The sequence below is a fragment of the Coturnix japonica genome, chromosome W, assembly GCF_054131305.1.
Source record: "Coturnix japonica strain WE chromosome W, WE-NBRP24, whole genome shotgun sequence".
Classification (NCBI taxonomy): domain Eukaryota; kingdom Metazoa; phylum Chordata; class Aves; order Galliformes; family Phasianidae; genus Coturnix; species Coturnix japonica.
The window spans coordinates 29,718,772-29,736,301 of record NC_140701.1 but is presented as its reverse complement, the minus strand read 5'-3'; the positions used below and the strand labels follow the sequence as shown (position 1 = coordinate 29,736,301).

Sequence of the window (17,530 nt, the reverse complement as noted above, 5' to 3'; positions counted from 1 at the left end):
AAACCCACATAGGCCCCATAGACTTCATATAGACCCCACAAACCCACATAGGCCCCATAGACTTCATATAGACCCCACAACCCCAAATAAGCCCCACAACCCCATATGTGCCCCATAGACCCCATACAGGCCCTACAACAACATATAGGCCTCACAACCCCATATGAAACGCACAACCCCTTAAAAGCCCCAGAGACCCCATACAGGCCCCACAACCCAATATGAGCCTCATAGACCCCATAATGGCATCAAAACCCCACATAGGCCCCACAACCACATATGGGCCCTACAACACCGTGTGCCCCGGTGGCGCAGTGTGCCCCGGTGGCGCAGTGGTTAAAGACGCTGCCTTGCAACACTGGGGCCCGAAGTTCGAATCCCCCCTGTGACGTAAGTGGTAGAAGTGCCGCTCTGCTACACAGAGGCTCAAATCCCGGGGGCTGGACTCGATGATCTCTAAGGTCCCTTCCAACTCGCACGAAACTATGAAACTATGAAACCCCATACAGAACCCATAGACTCCATACAGAACCCACAACCCCATATGTGCCACATAAACCCCATACAGGCCCCACAACCCCATATGGGCTTCATAGACCCTATACAGGCCCCATAGACCCCATATAGACCCCACAACCCCATATGGGCACCATAGACCCCATACAGGACCCACAACCCCATATGGCCCCCATAGACCCCATACAGACCCCAATACCCCATATGGGCCCCATACACCATATGGGCTCCATAGGCCCTATAGAGGCCTCAAAATCCCATATGGGCCCCATTGACCCCATACAGGCCCCACAACACCATGTGGGCCACATAGACCCCACACAAGCCCCACAAACCAATTTGGGCGACACAGTGCCCATTTAAGCCCCATGGACCCCATATAGGCCTCACAACTCCATATAAGCCCCATTGACCCCATAGAGGCCCAACTACCCCATACGGGCCCCATATACCACATACAGGCTCCACATCCCCATATGGGCCCAATAAACCCCATACAGACCCCACAATCCCATCTGGGCCCCACAGTCCCATACAGGCCGCAAAATCCCATACAGGCCCCGCAACCCCATATGGGCACCATAGATTCCATACAGGACCCACAACCCCATACAGGCCCCATAGACCCCATACAGACCCCAAAACCCCATATGGGCCCCATATACTCCATACAGACCCCACAACCCCATACGGTCCCCCTACACCATATACATAACCCAGAACCCCATATGGGCCCCATAGATGCCATACAGGCCCCACAACCTCCATATAGGTCCCATAGATTTCATACAGGCCCCATAGATTCCATACAGACCCCACAACGCCATATGGGACCCATAGACCCCATACAGTCTCCACAACCCCATACAGGCCCCAAAACCCCATATGGGCCAAATAGACCCCATAATGGCGCCACCATCCCATACAGACCGCACAACTTCATATGGGCCCCATAGACCCCATATAGGCCCCACAACCCCATATGGGCCTCATAGTCCCCATACAGGCTCCACAACCCCATATAAGCCCCATAGACCCCATACAGGCCCCACAAAGCATATGGGCCTCATAGACCCCATACAGGCTCCACAACCCCATATAAGCCCCATAGACCCCATACAGGCCCCACAAAGCATATGGGCTTCATAGACCCCATACAGGCCCCACAACCCCATACAGTTGCCATAGACCCCATACAGGCCCCACAGACCACATACAGGGTTCACAGACCCATACAGGCCCCATAGACCCCATATGGGCCCGATAGACCCCATACAAGCCCCACAATCCTATATGGGCCCAATAAACGCCATACAGGCCCTACAACCACATATGGGCCCCATAAAACCCATACAGGCTCCACAATCCCATATTGGCCCCACAGTCCCATACAGGCCGCAAAATTCCATACAGGCCCCACAATCCCATATTGGCCCCACAGTCCCATACAGGCCGCAAAATTCCATACAGGCCCCACAACCCCATATGTTCCCCATAGACCCTATACAATCCACATAACCCCATATTGACCCCAATAGACCCCATTTAGACCCCACATCCCCATACCGGCCCTACAACCCCATACAGGCCCCAAAACCCCCTATATGCCCCTTAGACCCTATATGGGCCCCACAACACCATAGAGGCCCCACAACCCCATATGGGCTCCATTGACCTCATATAAGCCCCACAACCCCATATGGGCCAAATAGACCCCATAAAGGCGCCATCATTCCATACAGGCCTCACAACCCCATATGGACCCCATAGACCCCATACAGGCTCCACAACCACATATGGACCCCATAAACACCATACAGGCCCTACAGTCCCATACAGGCCGTAAAATCCAATACAGGCCCCACGACCCCATATGTTCCCCATAGACCCTATACAGGCCACATAACCCCATATTGACCCCATTAGACCCCATATAGGCCCCACAACCCCATACCACCCCAACAAACCCAAACAGGCCCCACATCCCCCTATATGCCCCTTAGACCCCATAGAAGCCTCACACCCCCATATAGGCCCCATAGACCCCATGCAGGCCCCACAACCCCATATGGGTTTCATAGACCCCATACAGGCCCCACAACCTCATATGGCCCCATAGACCCCATACAGGCCCCACAACCCCATATGGGCCCCACAATGCCATATGTGCCCCACAACCCCATACAGGCCCCACAACCCCATATGGGCCCCATAGACCCCATATGGGCCCAACAACCCCATAGAGGCCCCACAACACCATATAGGACCCACAATCCCATATGGGCCCCATAGACCCCATATGGGCCCCACAGATGCCATACAGGCCCCACAACCCAATATGGGACCCTGTCATGGGTTACTTTGATTTACCTATGCCCGTGACAGGGGAAGCCACCCCGTAGGGCCCCCCGGGGCCCGGAAAGGAGGGGGAAAAGGGAAATGGGATAAAAACAGTGGCAATCTATGGAGGAAAAACTTATTTTACTAAATATGATATCGAAATACAAGATAACACAATTTAATATAATTGAGGCTAATAAATCGAACGAACAGAGAGAGAGTCCCTGAAAACCGAGAGGCCTACTGTGAACTCTAGGCAACATGGCTGGAACGTTTCCCACTCTCCTAGAAGTTCGAGAGAAGAAGAACATTCCAGCCTGGGAACAAGATTATATAGCGTCCTGGCCCCGTGACTTATCACTGACCATGTTGTTCTCTGGGATATGTAGTCTTCTTCTGTGGACTGCACATTCAATAGAAGTATCCATACTTTACATGATGTTATGATGTGGAATACTGATAGCAAAATTACAAAATTACAAAACCATGACATTCCACCCCTTATTCAACATTATTACATCATGGTTAATATATATATACATATATATACACGTATGTAAATCTATGATAGCTAAATAGTAGAATTGCATGTAACATAACTAAATGTATAACTATAATAACTAAAATACACTACACATGCAAACGTATATATATATATAGATACATAAAATTATTGACTGCACTCCCCCAGCATCAAATTCCCTTGTGGTACACACTGAACATCCCCATCCTTCTGCATTACCCGCCAAGTGCACCCAGGTCCCTGGGCAAAGACAGTTCCACGGACAGGTTTGCCCTTTCCAGAAGCTGGAAGGACCCAAACAGCTTTTCCCAACATGTTCTTTACATGTACAACAGGGACCTTATCTCCTTCTATAGTGTGTAGGGGGCTAGATTGGCTAGGACCATCACGATTGACAGATCCTCTAGTATTGACCAACCAAGTGGCTTCTGCCAGATTCTTCTCCCAGTGCTTAAATGTTCCACCACCCATTGCTTTCAGCATAGTTTTCAACAACCCATTATATCGTTCAATTTTACCAGAAGCTGGTGCATGGTAGGGAATATGATAAATCCACTCAATGCCATGATCTTTGGCCCAAGTATTTATAAGAGAATTTTTGAAATGGGTCCCATTATCAGAATCAATTCTTTCTGGGGTGCCATGTCGCCATAGGACTTGTTTCTCAAGACCTAATATGGTGTTTCGAGCAGTTGCATGGGGTACTGCGTATGTTTCAAGCCACCCAGTGGTTGCCTCTACCATGGTGAGTACATAACACTTACCACTGCGAGATCGTGGCAAGGTGATATAATCAACCTGCCACGCCTCCCCATATTTATACTTTTGCCATCGCCCTTCCTCCCAGAGAGGTTTCATCCTTTTGGCTTGTTTAATTATTGCACATGTTTCACAATCGTGAATAATCTGTGCAATAGCGTCCATGGTAAAGTCCACCCCCATTAAGGCCCACTTATATGTCGTGTCTCTTCCTTGATGACCTAAGGTCTCATGAGCCCATCGAGCTAGAAATAATTCGCCCTTATTCTGCCAGTCCAAGTCGATTTGAGACACCTCAATTCTGGCAGCTTTATCTACCTGATGGTTGTTTTGTTGTTCTTCAGTAGCCCGACTTTTGGGTACATGTGCATCCACGTGATGCACCTTTACAACCATATTCTTTGTTCGGGCAGCAATGTCCTTCCATAGTTCAGCGGACCAAACAGGTTTACCCCTCCGTTGCCAGTTATTTTGTTCCCACCGCTGTAACCACCCCCAAGAGGCAATTTGCCACCATCCATGAGTCAGTATGAAGATACAGCATTGGCCACCTCTCCCATTCAGCCACATCTAAAGCCAGCTGAACAGCCTTTACCTCTGCGAATTGACTTGATTCTCCTTTACCTTCAGTGGCCTCTGCAACCTGTCGTGTGGGGCTCCACACAGCAGCTTTCCATCTGCGATGCTTCCCTACAATGCGACATGATCCGTCTGTGAATAGGGCAAATTTCTTTTCGTTCTCTGGTAGCTCCTTGTATGGTGGTACCTCTTTAGCTTGTATTACCTCTTCTGTAGGTGGTGTTTCAATTTTTTTACTCTCAGGCCAGTCCATGATCACTTCTAGAATTCCAGGACGGCTGAGTTTTCCCATTCGAGCTCATTGAGTAATTAATGAAATCCACTTACTCCAAGTGGCATCAGTAGCATGATGGATGGAGTGAACCTGTCCTTTAAACATCCAGTTTATTACTGGCAAGCGAGGTGCTAGAAGAAGCTGAACCTCTGTCCCAACTACTTCAGAAGCAGCCCGAACCCCCTCATACACGGCTAAGATCTCCTTCTCAGTCGGAGTGTAGCGCTCCCCAGACCCTTTATATGCTCGACTCCAAAATCCTAGGGGTCGGCCTCGGGTCTCTCCTGAGGCTCTTTGCCACAAACTCCAGGTGGGACCTTTCTCTCCAGCAGCAGTGTAGACGATGTTCTTCACATCCTGTCCCGTCCGTACTGGCCCCAAGGCCACGGCACGGGCTATTTCTTGTTTTATCTGCTCAAAAGCCTGCTGCTGCTCAGGACCCCATGAGAAATTATTCTTCTTCCGTGTTACCTGATAGAGGGGGCTCACTATGTGTCTGTAGTTTGGGACATGCATTCTCCAAAAGCCCACTACTCCCAGAAAAGTTTGGGTCTCTCACACAGAATCACAGAATCACAGAATTGTAGGGGTTGGAAGGGACCTCTAGAAATCATTGAGTCCAACCCCCCTGCCAAAGCAGGCTCCCTACACCATGTCACACAGGATGGCGTCCAGGCGGGTCTTAAATATCTCCAGAGAAGGAGACTCCACCACCTCCCTGGGCAGCCTGTTCCAGTGCTCCGTCACCCTCACTGTAAAGAAGTTCTTCCGCACATTTGTGTGGAACTTTCTATGCTGTACTTTCATCCCATTACCCCTAGTCCTATCCCCACGCACTACTGAAAAGAGACCAGACGCACCACTATGGCTCCCACACCTCAGGTATTTATAAACCTGGATCAAGTCCCCTCTCAGCCTTCTTTTCTCAAGGCTAAACAGACCCAGTTCCCTAAGTCTCTCCTCATAGGGGAGATGCTCCAGGCCCTTCACCATCTTAATGGCCCTCCGCTGGACTCTTTCCAAGAGATCCCTGTCTTTTTTGTACTGGGGAGCCCAGAACTGGACACAATATTCCAGATGAGGCCTCACCAGGGCAGAGTAGAGGGGTAGGATCACCTCCTTCGACCTGCTGGACACGCTCTTTTTAATACACCCCAGTATGCCATTGGCTTTTTTGGCTACAAAGGCACACTGCTGGCTCATGGTTAATCCATCGTCCACCAGGACGCCCAGGTCCCTCTCTGCAGAGCTCCTCTCCAGCATGTCTTCCCCCAGCCTGTACTGGTGCATGCAATTATTTCTACCCAGGTGCAAGACTCTACACTTGCTTTTGTTAAACCTCATCCGGTTTCTTACTGCCCAGCTCTCCAGCCTGTCCAGGTCTCGCTGAATGGCAGCACAGCCTTCAGGTGCATCAGCCAATCCTCCCAACTTCGTGTTATCAGCAAACTTGCTGAGGGTGGTCACTATCCCCTCATCAAGGTCGTTGATGAAGATGCTGAACAAGACCGGACCCAGTACAGACCCCTGGGGGACGCCGCTAGTTACAGGCCTCCAGCCAGACACCGCACCGCCAATGACAATCCTCTGCACTCTGCCAGTCAGCCAATTCTCAACCCACTTCACCGTCCACTCATCTATCCCATACTTCCTCAGCTTTGTTATAAGGATGTCATGGGGGACAGTATCAAAAGCCTTACTGAAATCAAGGTAGACTACATCTACTGCCCTCCCCCTGTCCACCCAGCTAGTGACATCTTCATAAAAGGCCACCAGGTTGGTCGAGCACGACCTACCCTTGGTGAACCCATGCTGAGTACTCATGATAACCTCCTTATCACCCAGTTGTCTGGAGATGGCATCCAGCACAAGCTGTTCCATCACCTTCCCTGGGACAGAGGTGAGGCTGACTGGCCTATAGTTACCCGGGTCTTCCTTCTTGCCCTTTTTGAAGACTGGAGTGACATTGGCCGTCCCGCGGATGCACCCCATTAGGTCCCTCTGTCTTGTCAGTGGGCGGAGTCATAGCAGTGATTTTGTCAATCACATCTGCTGGGATGTGGCGACGTCCATCTAGAAGTTTGGACTCAAGAAATTCTCGTAAAGAAAATCTAACTTTTGGTTCCTCTTCTTCTTTTGACTCTGACTCTTGTATTATTTCTTTCAGGTAACCCTCCTTTTTTTTCCTCTTTCCAAACTTCCTCTGCTCCTCTAACTATTCTGCTCCTCTAACATCCTCTTATGCTCCTCTAACATCCTCTGCTCCTCCAACTTCCTCTGGTCTTCTGACTCCCTCTGTTCTCCTGAGTCCCCCTGCTCTCCTGAGTTCCCCTGCTCTCCTAACTTTCTCCGCTCTTCTAACTCCTTCTGCATTTTCTCTAACTGAGTTGAAACTCGTTTTGTCTTTCGCCCTCTTACAGGGGCAACCAACATTGTATCTGGTGTCCCCGATGGTTGGTCCAATTGGACTACATGCGCCCCCGGTGGCTGGTCAAATTGGACTACATGTGCCCCCAGTGGCTGGTCAAATTGGACTACATGTGCCCCTGGTAGTTGGTTAAATACATTCAGTTCACCCCGGAGGGCACATAGCTGGTTTCGGAGAGTGTTCCACTCGATCTGGACAGCACCAAACTCAATCTGGAGGGCGGTGTACTTGGACTGGAGAGTGTTGTACCTGGACTGGAGGGCGTTATGCTCAGACCGGAGGGCGTTATGCTCAGTCTGGAGAGTGTTGTGCTCGGACCGCAGGGTGTTGTGCTCGGACTGGAGAGTGTTACGCTCGGACTAGAGGGTGTTGTGCTCAGACTGGAGGGCGTTGCGCTCGGACTGAAGAGTGTTGTGCTCGGACCGGAGGGTGTTGCACTTGGGTTGGAAGGCATCGTGCTTGGGCTGGAGGGTGCCGCGCTCAGACTGGAGGGCGTCATACTTGGACTGGAGAGTGTTGTACCCGGACCGGAGGGCGTTGTGCTCTGACCGGAGGATGTTCCACTCAGACCGAAGGGCACTGTGCTCTGACCGGAGGGCGTTGTGCTCGGACCGGAGGGCTTTATGCTCAGACTGGACAGTGTCGAGTTTGGATTGCATACTCTCATTCTCGGCCCTGAGACTCTCTCTCTCAACCTCAAAATCTTCCCTCTCAGGAATGGTATTGAATAAGGCCCGATGAGCATTAGCTAGGCCCCAAGTCGTGCCTCCCTAGATCTGCCTGAGCCACAACATTCCTGTCTCAAATATGCGGTCAAACTCTCAGGATTCTTTAAGTGTTCAGGAGTAAAGCTCCATGACACTAAAGATGTCTGTCTTCTAAAAGTCTCTCCAAAGTCTCCCCACACTCCCTGCCACTCAGTATTCTCTGGTTGTAGGGAAGACTTCCTCCTGATGTAACAAATGTAATAAACCCAAGAACCAATAAGTAAAAAAGTCAACATTAAGTTCAGGGAGATTGACACAAATGACAGTGTGGTCCACTGGGACAACTGGTCATTTGAAGACTGCTTAAAGGATGCAAAGAAAAAAGGAGGAGCACGCTCAAAAACCACCATTCCTGAACTATTAGTTGCATTAGTTGCTCCCTCTGGAGCTGCATGCAGATACCAAGTAAGCGTTGCTAACCATGCTTTCAAATCATTATACATTCCTATAGCTCCATAGGAAAAGTGGCTAGCTTAAACATGGTCCAATATATTTGGAGCATCATAAAAGAGGAACTAATGACATGCAGTCCCTGGTAGAACAAATTTACTAGAGGAAACATTTTTTTATTTTTATTTTTTATTTTTTTCTTCAATAGAGAGGGAAAGAAAAAAAAAAGTAAAAAAGCAAAGCTCAGCAGTTTTTATAAAATAAACCGGGGTATTGGCAGTCCGCCTGTACTTTCAAGGTCAAGCTCGCAGGTGCAGAATCGCAAACCTAAGATAGCTCCTTAACAGGAAAAAAACTTGTAGCTCTGTTAAAAGCTAAAAGAACAACAGAAGAAAACACAGAAAAACAGCAACTCAATTTGCCCGCATTCTCCACCAAAATCTGTCACGGTTTGTACGAAAAATCCACCTGCGTCCGTGACAGGGGGCCGTGGGCCCCGCCGGGGCCCTAGACCAAAAGGAAAGAAGTTAATTAGGAAAAGAAAACAGCGGCAACGATCTAAGGAGGCACACTTATTTACTAAATACTATATTGAAATACAGAATAACACAATATAATACAATATAATTGAAAACTGAGCTAACGAAGCAAGCAAAATAGGAGAGAGAATGCGTCCCGTAACCGAGAGGCCTACTGTGAAATTTGGACGAAACGGTGAAGGCTCCCACACACTCCCCTGAATGCCAGAACTCGAAAGACGTCAGTCTAGCCTGCGACCGAGTTAATATAGACACCAGGGTTGCCCCTAGCCAGGTGCACAAGCAGTCACTTGTTGTTGCTATGCTTTATGCACTTGGTGCTTAGTACCAACTGGTACCCACTTCCCTGCCTTGTCCACATCTCTCTGCAAGTCCTCTCCACCCTCAGTGGAGGCAACAGCACCTCCTCATCTGGTCTCATCAGCAAACTTGCTCAGAACATCTTCTATTACTGCGCGCAAGACATCCACAAAAACATGAAAGAGAAGTGGCCCTAAAATGGAGCCCTGTGTAAAGCTGATAGTGACCATCTAACAGCCTGATGGAACCCACTGACTATAATCCTTTGGGCCTGACATATTGGCCAGCTGTTCAACTACCACGTTATGTTTGTGTTTAGCCATATGCTGTACATTCTGTACAGAATCCCCCGTCCATTTCCTCCCTACTTCTGGATCTGACAGTGGCACTTCTGTATGCAGTGGTTCCTCCAACAATTAATGAACTGAGACACTCGCTCTTCCACTTCATACAGTCTGTTCGTTACTTCTGAGATGGGTGAAATGGAGACGTGGGTTGGAGGTAACTGCTGTTCAAAGTTTTGCACTGTAAGAACCAATTTGAAAACTAGGGGTCTTCCATCTTGTTCCTCGTACCTTTGAAATGTTGCTGCTAAAGTAACGGCGTACCTTTCTGGTGCTGTTTTGGTGAGTATCTGCCATATGCCGTCCTCACTTTCTCAGGATCATGTTCTTGGCAAAGGTAGCTAGGATCAAAATTAGGATTATACAACATTTCCACCACAGCTATTTCCCTCAAGTACTGGATGCCTTTTTCAATTGTTACCACTTTTTCATCAGAGGCTTCAGAATGTCTTTGAAGGGAAGCTTTTCACACACAGCCACTAACATTTGCTCCCAGATGGTGGCAGCACCATCCATACATCTGTTCATCCCTCTGTCAATAGTTGCGTCTCTGGAAATGTGTTGTATTAGGCGAGTGTGCGCTTTTCGGGCTGTGACGAGATAGGTCCATCCCCATGCCATCAAGATATATGATGTATACGTTTCCAGTGGGCGTACACGAAGGGCATAGGGTATATATATGTGTGTTAGCTTGAATAAATCGCCATTTTACTGCTCATCATATTGGTGTCATCTCAGTAATTGGTCAAGCTGCAAACTTCCAGAGAACACTGACAAGATAAAGGTAACAAATGGTGACCCCGGACGTGATTGGAAGTGGAGCAGCTATAATTCTAACGGCGAAGGTTCTCACTGCGGAGCGGTAATTATTTACTCGCGGAGTGGTGAAAGACTGGGACGGGAGGATTGGCCATAACTCTTCGTCAGGCGGTAGGGAGAGCTCGGAACCCCCTCGGTACGGTTGGGGAAGCGCCAGGTTGGGGCCAGGTGGGATACATTTGGCCAGAGGCGACATGGAAGCCGTTATTAAGGTGATTCTGCATGCATGTAAAACTCACTGTGGGAAGGATGTTCCTTCTAAGAAGGAGATTGCTGCAGTTCTTTCGCTGCTGGAGAAAGAAGGGGATGTTAACATCCCCCTCTGATTTATATGATCCCAATAACTGGGATGCGCTCACAATGGCGCTTTCACAAAGGGTGCTGGCCACCCGAAAAGTTACAGAGTTCAAGGTCTGGGGATTAGTCTTGGAGGCACTTAAGGTGGCAAGGGAAGAGAAGATTGCGGGGGATCGGGCTAGGGAACTGTTGGGGTTGGGGGCGAGGGGAACCGGGGGGGGTCTCATCTCTCCTACAGATCCAAAGGAGGAGAAGATGGCGCCGACCCCCTCGGCTCCAACTGACGTAACACCTTCAAGAACAAAGAAGGAGGAAGTTGAACAAGACCACTCAGCTCCAGAGTACACCCCGCCCCCACCTCCCTATCCAGCACGGAGACTATATCCTTCATTAAAATCATTTATGGATGAAGGGGGAGGGGGACCCTCGGTGGAATGTACTGTTGCTCTCTGCACAACTGATAAGCGGGCAGTGGGGGAGGATGGTACTGTCTCACTGCCAGGTTCTGCCTGTTGCTCTAGCCACTCCCCTGAAGGGGCGGATCACTCCGCCCAGCAGGGCACTGGATGTGGGCGTAGCACTTTGATGCAGATGGCCTCGGGACACGCCCAGGAGGGGTGTGGTCCTGTGGCATCTGGCCCGTGGAGCCCGCCCACACTCACTGACTGGGCTCGGGTGAGGGAGGATCTCAGAGCAGCCGATGTGACGGATACGTTTGCCTTTCCAGTAACAGTGAATACAGAGGGTAGAGCTTGGACCCCTTTAAACTCTAAGGCGGTCACTCGCCTTGCGGATTTGGTCAAAAAGAAAGGCTTGCGTTCTCCAGTGACTATGTCGGCAGTTGAGGCTCTCATGGCCTCTAGTCTTCTGCCTTATGATGTGGTCAGCCTTATGTGTGTCATCCTTGAGCCTGTACAATATACCTTATTGTATGACGAGTGGAATAGGCTGCTTCAGGTTGTGGTAGCCACTGCGACCCGCGATAATAACCATCCGGCTAATGGCCAGGGTCGAAAAGACAAGATGACTCTTGCGCGTCTTCAGGGGTTAGCAGATGGCATGGTGGGGTCTCCGGAGGGCCAGGCGAATGCGCTTAGAGCAGGGGAGTTGGCAGCACTCACGACCGCAGCCCTTCAGGCTCTGCGGATGGTGGCTAAGGTTGCAGAGCCTGTCCTCCCATGGACAGACATCAAACAGGAGCCCTCCGAGCCATTCTCTGATTTTGCGAATCGCTTGATCCGTGCGGTGGAGGGGTCTGACCTCCCAAAGGGGGTCCAATCTTTAGTCGTGATAGATTGTCTTAAACAAAAATCGCTGCCAGACATTCAACAGATTATAAGGGCGGCACCTGGGACTTTGAACACTCCAGGAGAGAACATCAAGTATGTGCTAGATCATCAGAAAAATGCACCATTGACTAATGAGGGCTTTGTAACTGCCATGCAGGGGATGGCTGCTGCAGTAATGGCAGCCTCTCGAGTTGGGGAAAATAAGGATAAGGGCCCGTGCTTTAAGTGTGGACAGCTTGGTCACCTTTAAGCCCAATGCCCTAAGAGGTTTAATCAGAAGGAATCGCAGGGACCAGACAAGAAGTGTCAGTGGTGTGGTGGGGCTGGACATGCCGCGTGTCAGTGCCGAAAACTTAAAATCACGATGCAGGGAAATGGGAACGGGAGGGCGCCGATGGCCCGGGGCTCCTTCCCACTTCCTTAAACCGGACTACGAGCACAACTCCCACCGTGGCATTAGCTATGGACCTAGGCAAGCGCCCATTGGTTAAGGTCATGATGACATTTGATCCTGAGACCCCAGTATCGGGACCTAGAATGGTGTTTTTTATGGCTTTATTGGACTCCGGTGCGGATATTACTGTCATTGCGACAGACGATTGGCCACAGGAGTGGCCGAAGACCTTTACGTGGAGAGTTCTCACGGGGGTGGGGGGTGAGGTGTCCACCTGTATGGCTGATGCAGGGGTAAAGCTCTCGCTTATAGGGAGGGATGGCTCCATCGAGAGGACTGTCTTTACAACCCCCACTATAGCCCCAATTAGTGGTTCCATTCTGGGTAGAGATGTTCTCCTTCAGTTGGGGGTGCAGTTGACAAATTTATAGAAAGGGCCACTGTCCACCATTTAGCGCTGCAACATGTGATTCCGCTACATTGGAAACGGGATGCTTCTCCCGTTTGGGTGGATCAGTGGCCCCTTCCTGCTGATAAATTAACAGCGCTTATACAGCTTGTCTCACGAGAACTTAAGGCAGGCCATGTAGAACCATCTCTCAGTAATTGGAATACACCTGTTTTTGTGATCAGAAAGTCCTAGGGGTCATTTCGGTTACTACATGATCTCCGAGCAGTCAATGTACAACTTGTTCCCTTTGGTCCTGTCCAGCAGGGGGGACCTTTACTATCAGCTATTCCAGAGGGGTGGCCTTTGATGGTCATTGACCTCAAAGATTGCTTCTTTTCCATCCCGTTGGCTGAACATGATAGGGAAGCTTTCGTGTTTATGGTCCCAGTTGTGAATAATAGGGGGCCCGCCCAGAGATACCAGTGGAAAATTCTCCCTCAGGGTATGGTCTGTTCATCTACGATTTGTCAGATTGTAGTGGGAAAAATTGTAGAGCCGGTGAGACGATCATTGTCGGACTGCCAAATTGCCCACTATATGGATGATTTGCTGCTTGCTGCACCATGTGACTCTCGGTTGCAGACTCTGGAGGATCAAGTGGTCTGCGCGCTTACAACTGTCGGGTTTGTTATCTCCCAAGAAAAAATCCAGAGAGAACCGGGAATTGAGTTTCTGGGTTATAAGTTTGGGTCTGCAACGGTGATCCCGGAGGGGTTGGAAGTAAAGCCTCACATTACAACATTGTGGGACGTGCAAAAACTAGTGGGGGCGATGCAATGGGTGAGAAATGCTGTCAGTATCCCTCCACGTCTTATGAAACCTTTTTATGACCAGTTGAAGGGGTCGAACCCACAAGAGGAGAGGCAGTGGACTCCAGAGATGGAGTTGGCCTGGCGAGAGATACTATCTGCATGCTCCACCAATGCGCTTGCGAGGTGGGATTCTGAGCGGCCACTTGAGGGTGCAGTAACAAGATGCCAGCAGGGATCAGCTGCGGTGGTAGGGCATACCCTTAGCTCTCGCCCTCGTCCATTATGCTGGTTGTTTTCCGCCCAGCCGGTAAGAGCGTTCACTCCGTGGTTGGAGCAGTTATCATCTTTGCTCCGAAAGGCTCGCCTCACAGTGGTGAGAGCCTTCAGGAAGGACCTGGACGTCATATACTTGCCAGGGACCTTTCAGAATGTTCAGCCTCTGCCAGATGAGGTCTCGTTGGCTGTGTATGACTTCAGTGGCAAGTTTAGCTATTCAGACTCGCTGCCAATTTTCGATCTGGCAAGACCTCTCCAAATATCATTGCGAATTAGGGTATTGGACATCCCCGTGGATGGTCCCACGATTTTCACTGATGCCTCGTCTGCGACAGGCCAGGGGGTGGCTGTTTGGCGGGGTCCTGCTGGTGAATGGGAATCAAAGTTGATATCCGATAGTATGGCAAGCGTCCAAATGCTTGAAGCCAGGGCAGTGGCAGTGGCGCTATGCCTCTGGCCCCAGACTCCCTGCAACATTGTTACTGATTCTGCGTTCGTAGCTAGGATGCTCTTGCGGATGGGAAAAGAAGGGCAGCCGAACACAATGGCTGCAGCCCTGCTAGAGGACGCTCTAGTAGCCAGGACTGCACCAGTGGCTGTCCTCCATGTCCGTAGCCATTCTGATGTCCCAGGATTTTTTACAGCCGGAAATGATGTCGCAGATCGAATGGCCGGGGGTCAGATATATACCCTGCAGGAGGCTCGTGACCTTCATTCTGCATTGCACATAGGGGCTAAGGCGTTGGCTCGGGCCTGCTCCATTCCAGTTACTGTTGCGAGGGAGGTCGTTCAAACCTGTCTGCACTGTAATTCAGCGCCAGCATTGGGGGCAGGGGTTAATCCTCGTGGTCTTGCCCCATTGGATGTCTGGAAGACAGACTTCACAATGGAACCGCGAATGGCCCCAAGGCAGTGGCTCGCTGTAACGATTGACACATCTTCTACTGTCATTGTGGCTACCCAACATGGCCGTACCAATTCTACAGCAGCGCAACACCACTGGGCCACGGCCATAGCAGTTTTGGGAATGCCGCGCCACATAAAGACAGACAATGGTCCTTGTTTCGTTTCATGCTCGTCCAAAGAGTGGCTAGCCCGATGGAACATCACACATACTACGGGAATTCCGGGAAACTCACAGGGTCAGGCCATCGTAGAAAGGGCCAATCGTCTCCTCAAGGAAAAGATTCGTGTGCTTGGGGAGGGGGAAGGGTATTCAGGAAAAATCCAGGTATCGCAGCAAGGTGAAATTTTGGCCCGTGCGCTATATGCATTAAATCATTTTGAGCGAGGGGAAAATTCAAGGACCCCCATACAGAGACATTGGCAGCCGAAAATTATCGAGGAAGGCCCACCAGTAAAGGTTAAGTTGGACAATGGGTCCTGGGAGTCGGGATGGTCCATATTGGTCTGGGGAAGGGGATACGCAGCAATAAAACGCAAGGATACGGGAGTTATACGTTGGATGCCATCAAGAAAAATTAAGCCAGAGATTGGTGGCAAAAAAGAAATCATCAGGGAGTTAACAAGAGCTGAGTATCCTCTTATAGGACCTGCTGATCGGACGCCCAATGAATCCCGAACCAAAGGAGCTCAGAAGGACTTTCTCGTGGATACCGAAGAAAAAGAAACCTGAGAACTCGGAGAAACAACCCTTGCTGCCAACGAGAACTACCATGCTAATGCTGTTGTGCCTTTTGTGTCTGTGTTGGTCGCCGGTGGGGGGCATTCATTTGATTCAACAACCGGGGAACTTATGGGTTACATGGGCTAATCAGACAGGAAGAACAGACTTTTGTCTTGCATTACAGTCAGCTACGTCACCCTTTCAAACATGCCTTATAGGGGTCCCAGAATGGGATGACTCTGCGTTTAAGGGTTACCTTGGGAAAAAGAGTGGCTGTTTGTGGTTCTGCAATGGACTAGAAAGAACTTGGAGGTGGCTGGGAAATGATTCCGTATACTATCTCGGAAGGAAAATGGCTTGTACTATTTGTAGGTTAAACATCACTCTTCCCGAGGAGCCCCAGCAGCTGGATTTACTTGGCTCGCAAATGGTACAAAATGATACTTGGGACAAGAATAGCTCACAATGGTTGTCCCCTGGGTGCATGATCTTTGGCTCAATGAAAAGGTTGTCTCTGACTAGGCAGCAACTTCTTGGTCCAGAGGGCCCCTACTGGGACCCGAAAACTAATCAAACTGTCCCGTATACCCTTGTGTATCCCCGTGATGATGAGACCTTTGATATTGATGGAGGATATTGTGGGTTTTACCCTAACGGATCGGTGCCTTATCGTTCTGGAGATTGTCCTATAAACGTCTCAATAGGTGAGATTGTTAATATTAGCAGGACGGATGGGTCTGTCCGAAAGGTCGACTGTGAAGATATGGCATTCAACACAGGTTGTTGTGTTTTCCCTATCCCCAAAGGATCATTTTCGTTCATGGGAGAACTTTGGAACAATGATACTGCAAAAGCCTTACCACCAGGAATATTTCTTATTTGTGGGGATCGTGCTTGGCAAGGGATTCCTAAGAACCCAGTAGGAGGTCCTTGCTATCTGGGGAAATTGACCATCTTATCCCCAAGTATCTTTGAGATCTATAAGGCATTTAATCATTCGCGAGCCAAAAGGGATATGCATGCTCTGGAGCCTGACTGCGGGGACGACGTAAGGTTATGGGGACCCACTGCTAGAGTCTTTGCTTCTTTCTCTGCTCCCGGGGTGGCTGCTGCACGCGCATTAAAAGAAATCGAGAGACTGGCCTGTTGGACTGTTAAACAGGCTAATGTTACCTCTCGGCTACTCTCAGATTTGCTTATAGATGTAGAGAGCATTAGACACGCTGTGCTCCAAAACAGAGCGGCAATTGATTTCTTACTTCTGGCAAAAGGTCATGGGTGTAAGGACTTTGAAGGGATGTGTTGTTTTAACTTGAGTGATCATAGTGAGTTGTTGCACAAGAAGTTGGGGTGGTTACAAGAACACACCAAGAAGGTTGGCATCCAGGATGATCCTTTTGGAGATTGGCTGGGAAGTCTGTTTGGAGGTATTGAGACATGGCTCAAACAGCTACTTAAGGCATTAGTGATAGGGCTTCTTATATTTCTTGCATTAATTATATGTGTGCCATGTATATTTAGATGTCTACAAGGTTGTTTACAAGGTATGATAGAAGGAGTGTTCAATGAGAAAATGGAGCTCCAGCGGTTATATGCGAAACTCTGAGCAGAAGGATGAATGTTATAATATAACCAAAGGTGCCTTGAACGTATTAATTAGAAACTATTAATATTGTTAGATATAGCATCGCTTATCTCTGCATGCTTTGCAATCTGCATATCTCCCTTTATAAATTACTTGTTTAGATAAGGACTAACACCTTTATATAATTCAGATTAGGACTAGCGTTCGCGTTGTAACGGGGTAAAGCTTTCTTGGCATGGGGAGGGGGAAATGTTGTATTAGGTGAGTGTGCGCTTTTCGGG

At 49.5% G+C, this 17,530-nt stretch overlaps 2 protein-coding genes across 2 annotated transcripts; both read left to right on the top strand.

The window, feature by feature from the left end:
* Positions 1-10,750: 10,750 nt before the first annotated feature.
* On the top strand, positions 10,751-12,449 carry LOC146754665 (uncharacterized). The gene has a single exon (XM_085527647.1). It carries the CDS (start codon positions 10,801-10,803, stop codon positions 12,412-12,414), a length of 1,614 nt encoding a protein of 537 aa, XP_085383773.1. The 5' UTR covers positions 10,751-10,800; the 3' UTR covers positions 12,415-12,449.
* Positions 12,450-15,539: 3,090 nt separating this feature from the next.
* Positions 15,540-17,285, top strand: LOC146754664 (uncharacterized). The gene has a single exon (XM_085527646.1). It carries the CDS (start codon positions 15,609-15,611, stop codon positions 17,268-17,270), a length of 1,662 nt encoding a protein of 553 aa, XP_085383772.1. The 5' UTR covers positions 15,540-15,608; the 3' UTR covers positions 17,271-17,285.
* The last annotated feature ends 245 nt before the right edge of the window (positions 17,286-17,530 follow it).

What these genes read in the sequence shown, in the direction of transcription:
- LOC146754665 (XM_085527647.1), top strand. Translation starts at nt 10,801, where the DNA reads ATGCATGTAAAACTCACTGTGGGAAGGATGTTCCTTCTAAGAAGGAGA.
- LOC146754664 (XM_085527646.1), top strand. Translation starts at nt 15,609, where the DNA reads ATGAATCCCGAACCAAAGGAGCTCAGAAGGACTTTCTCGTGGATACCG.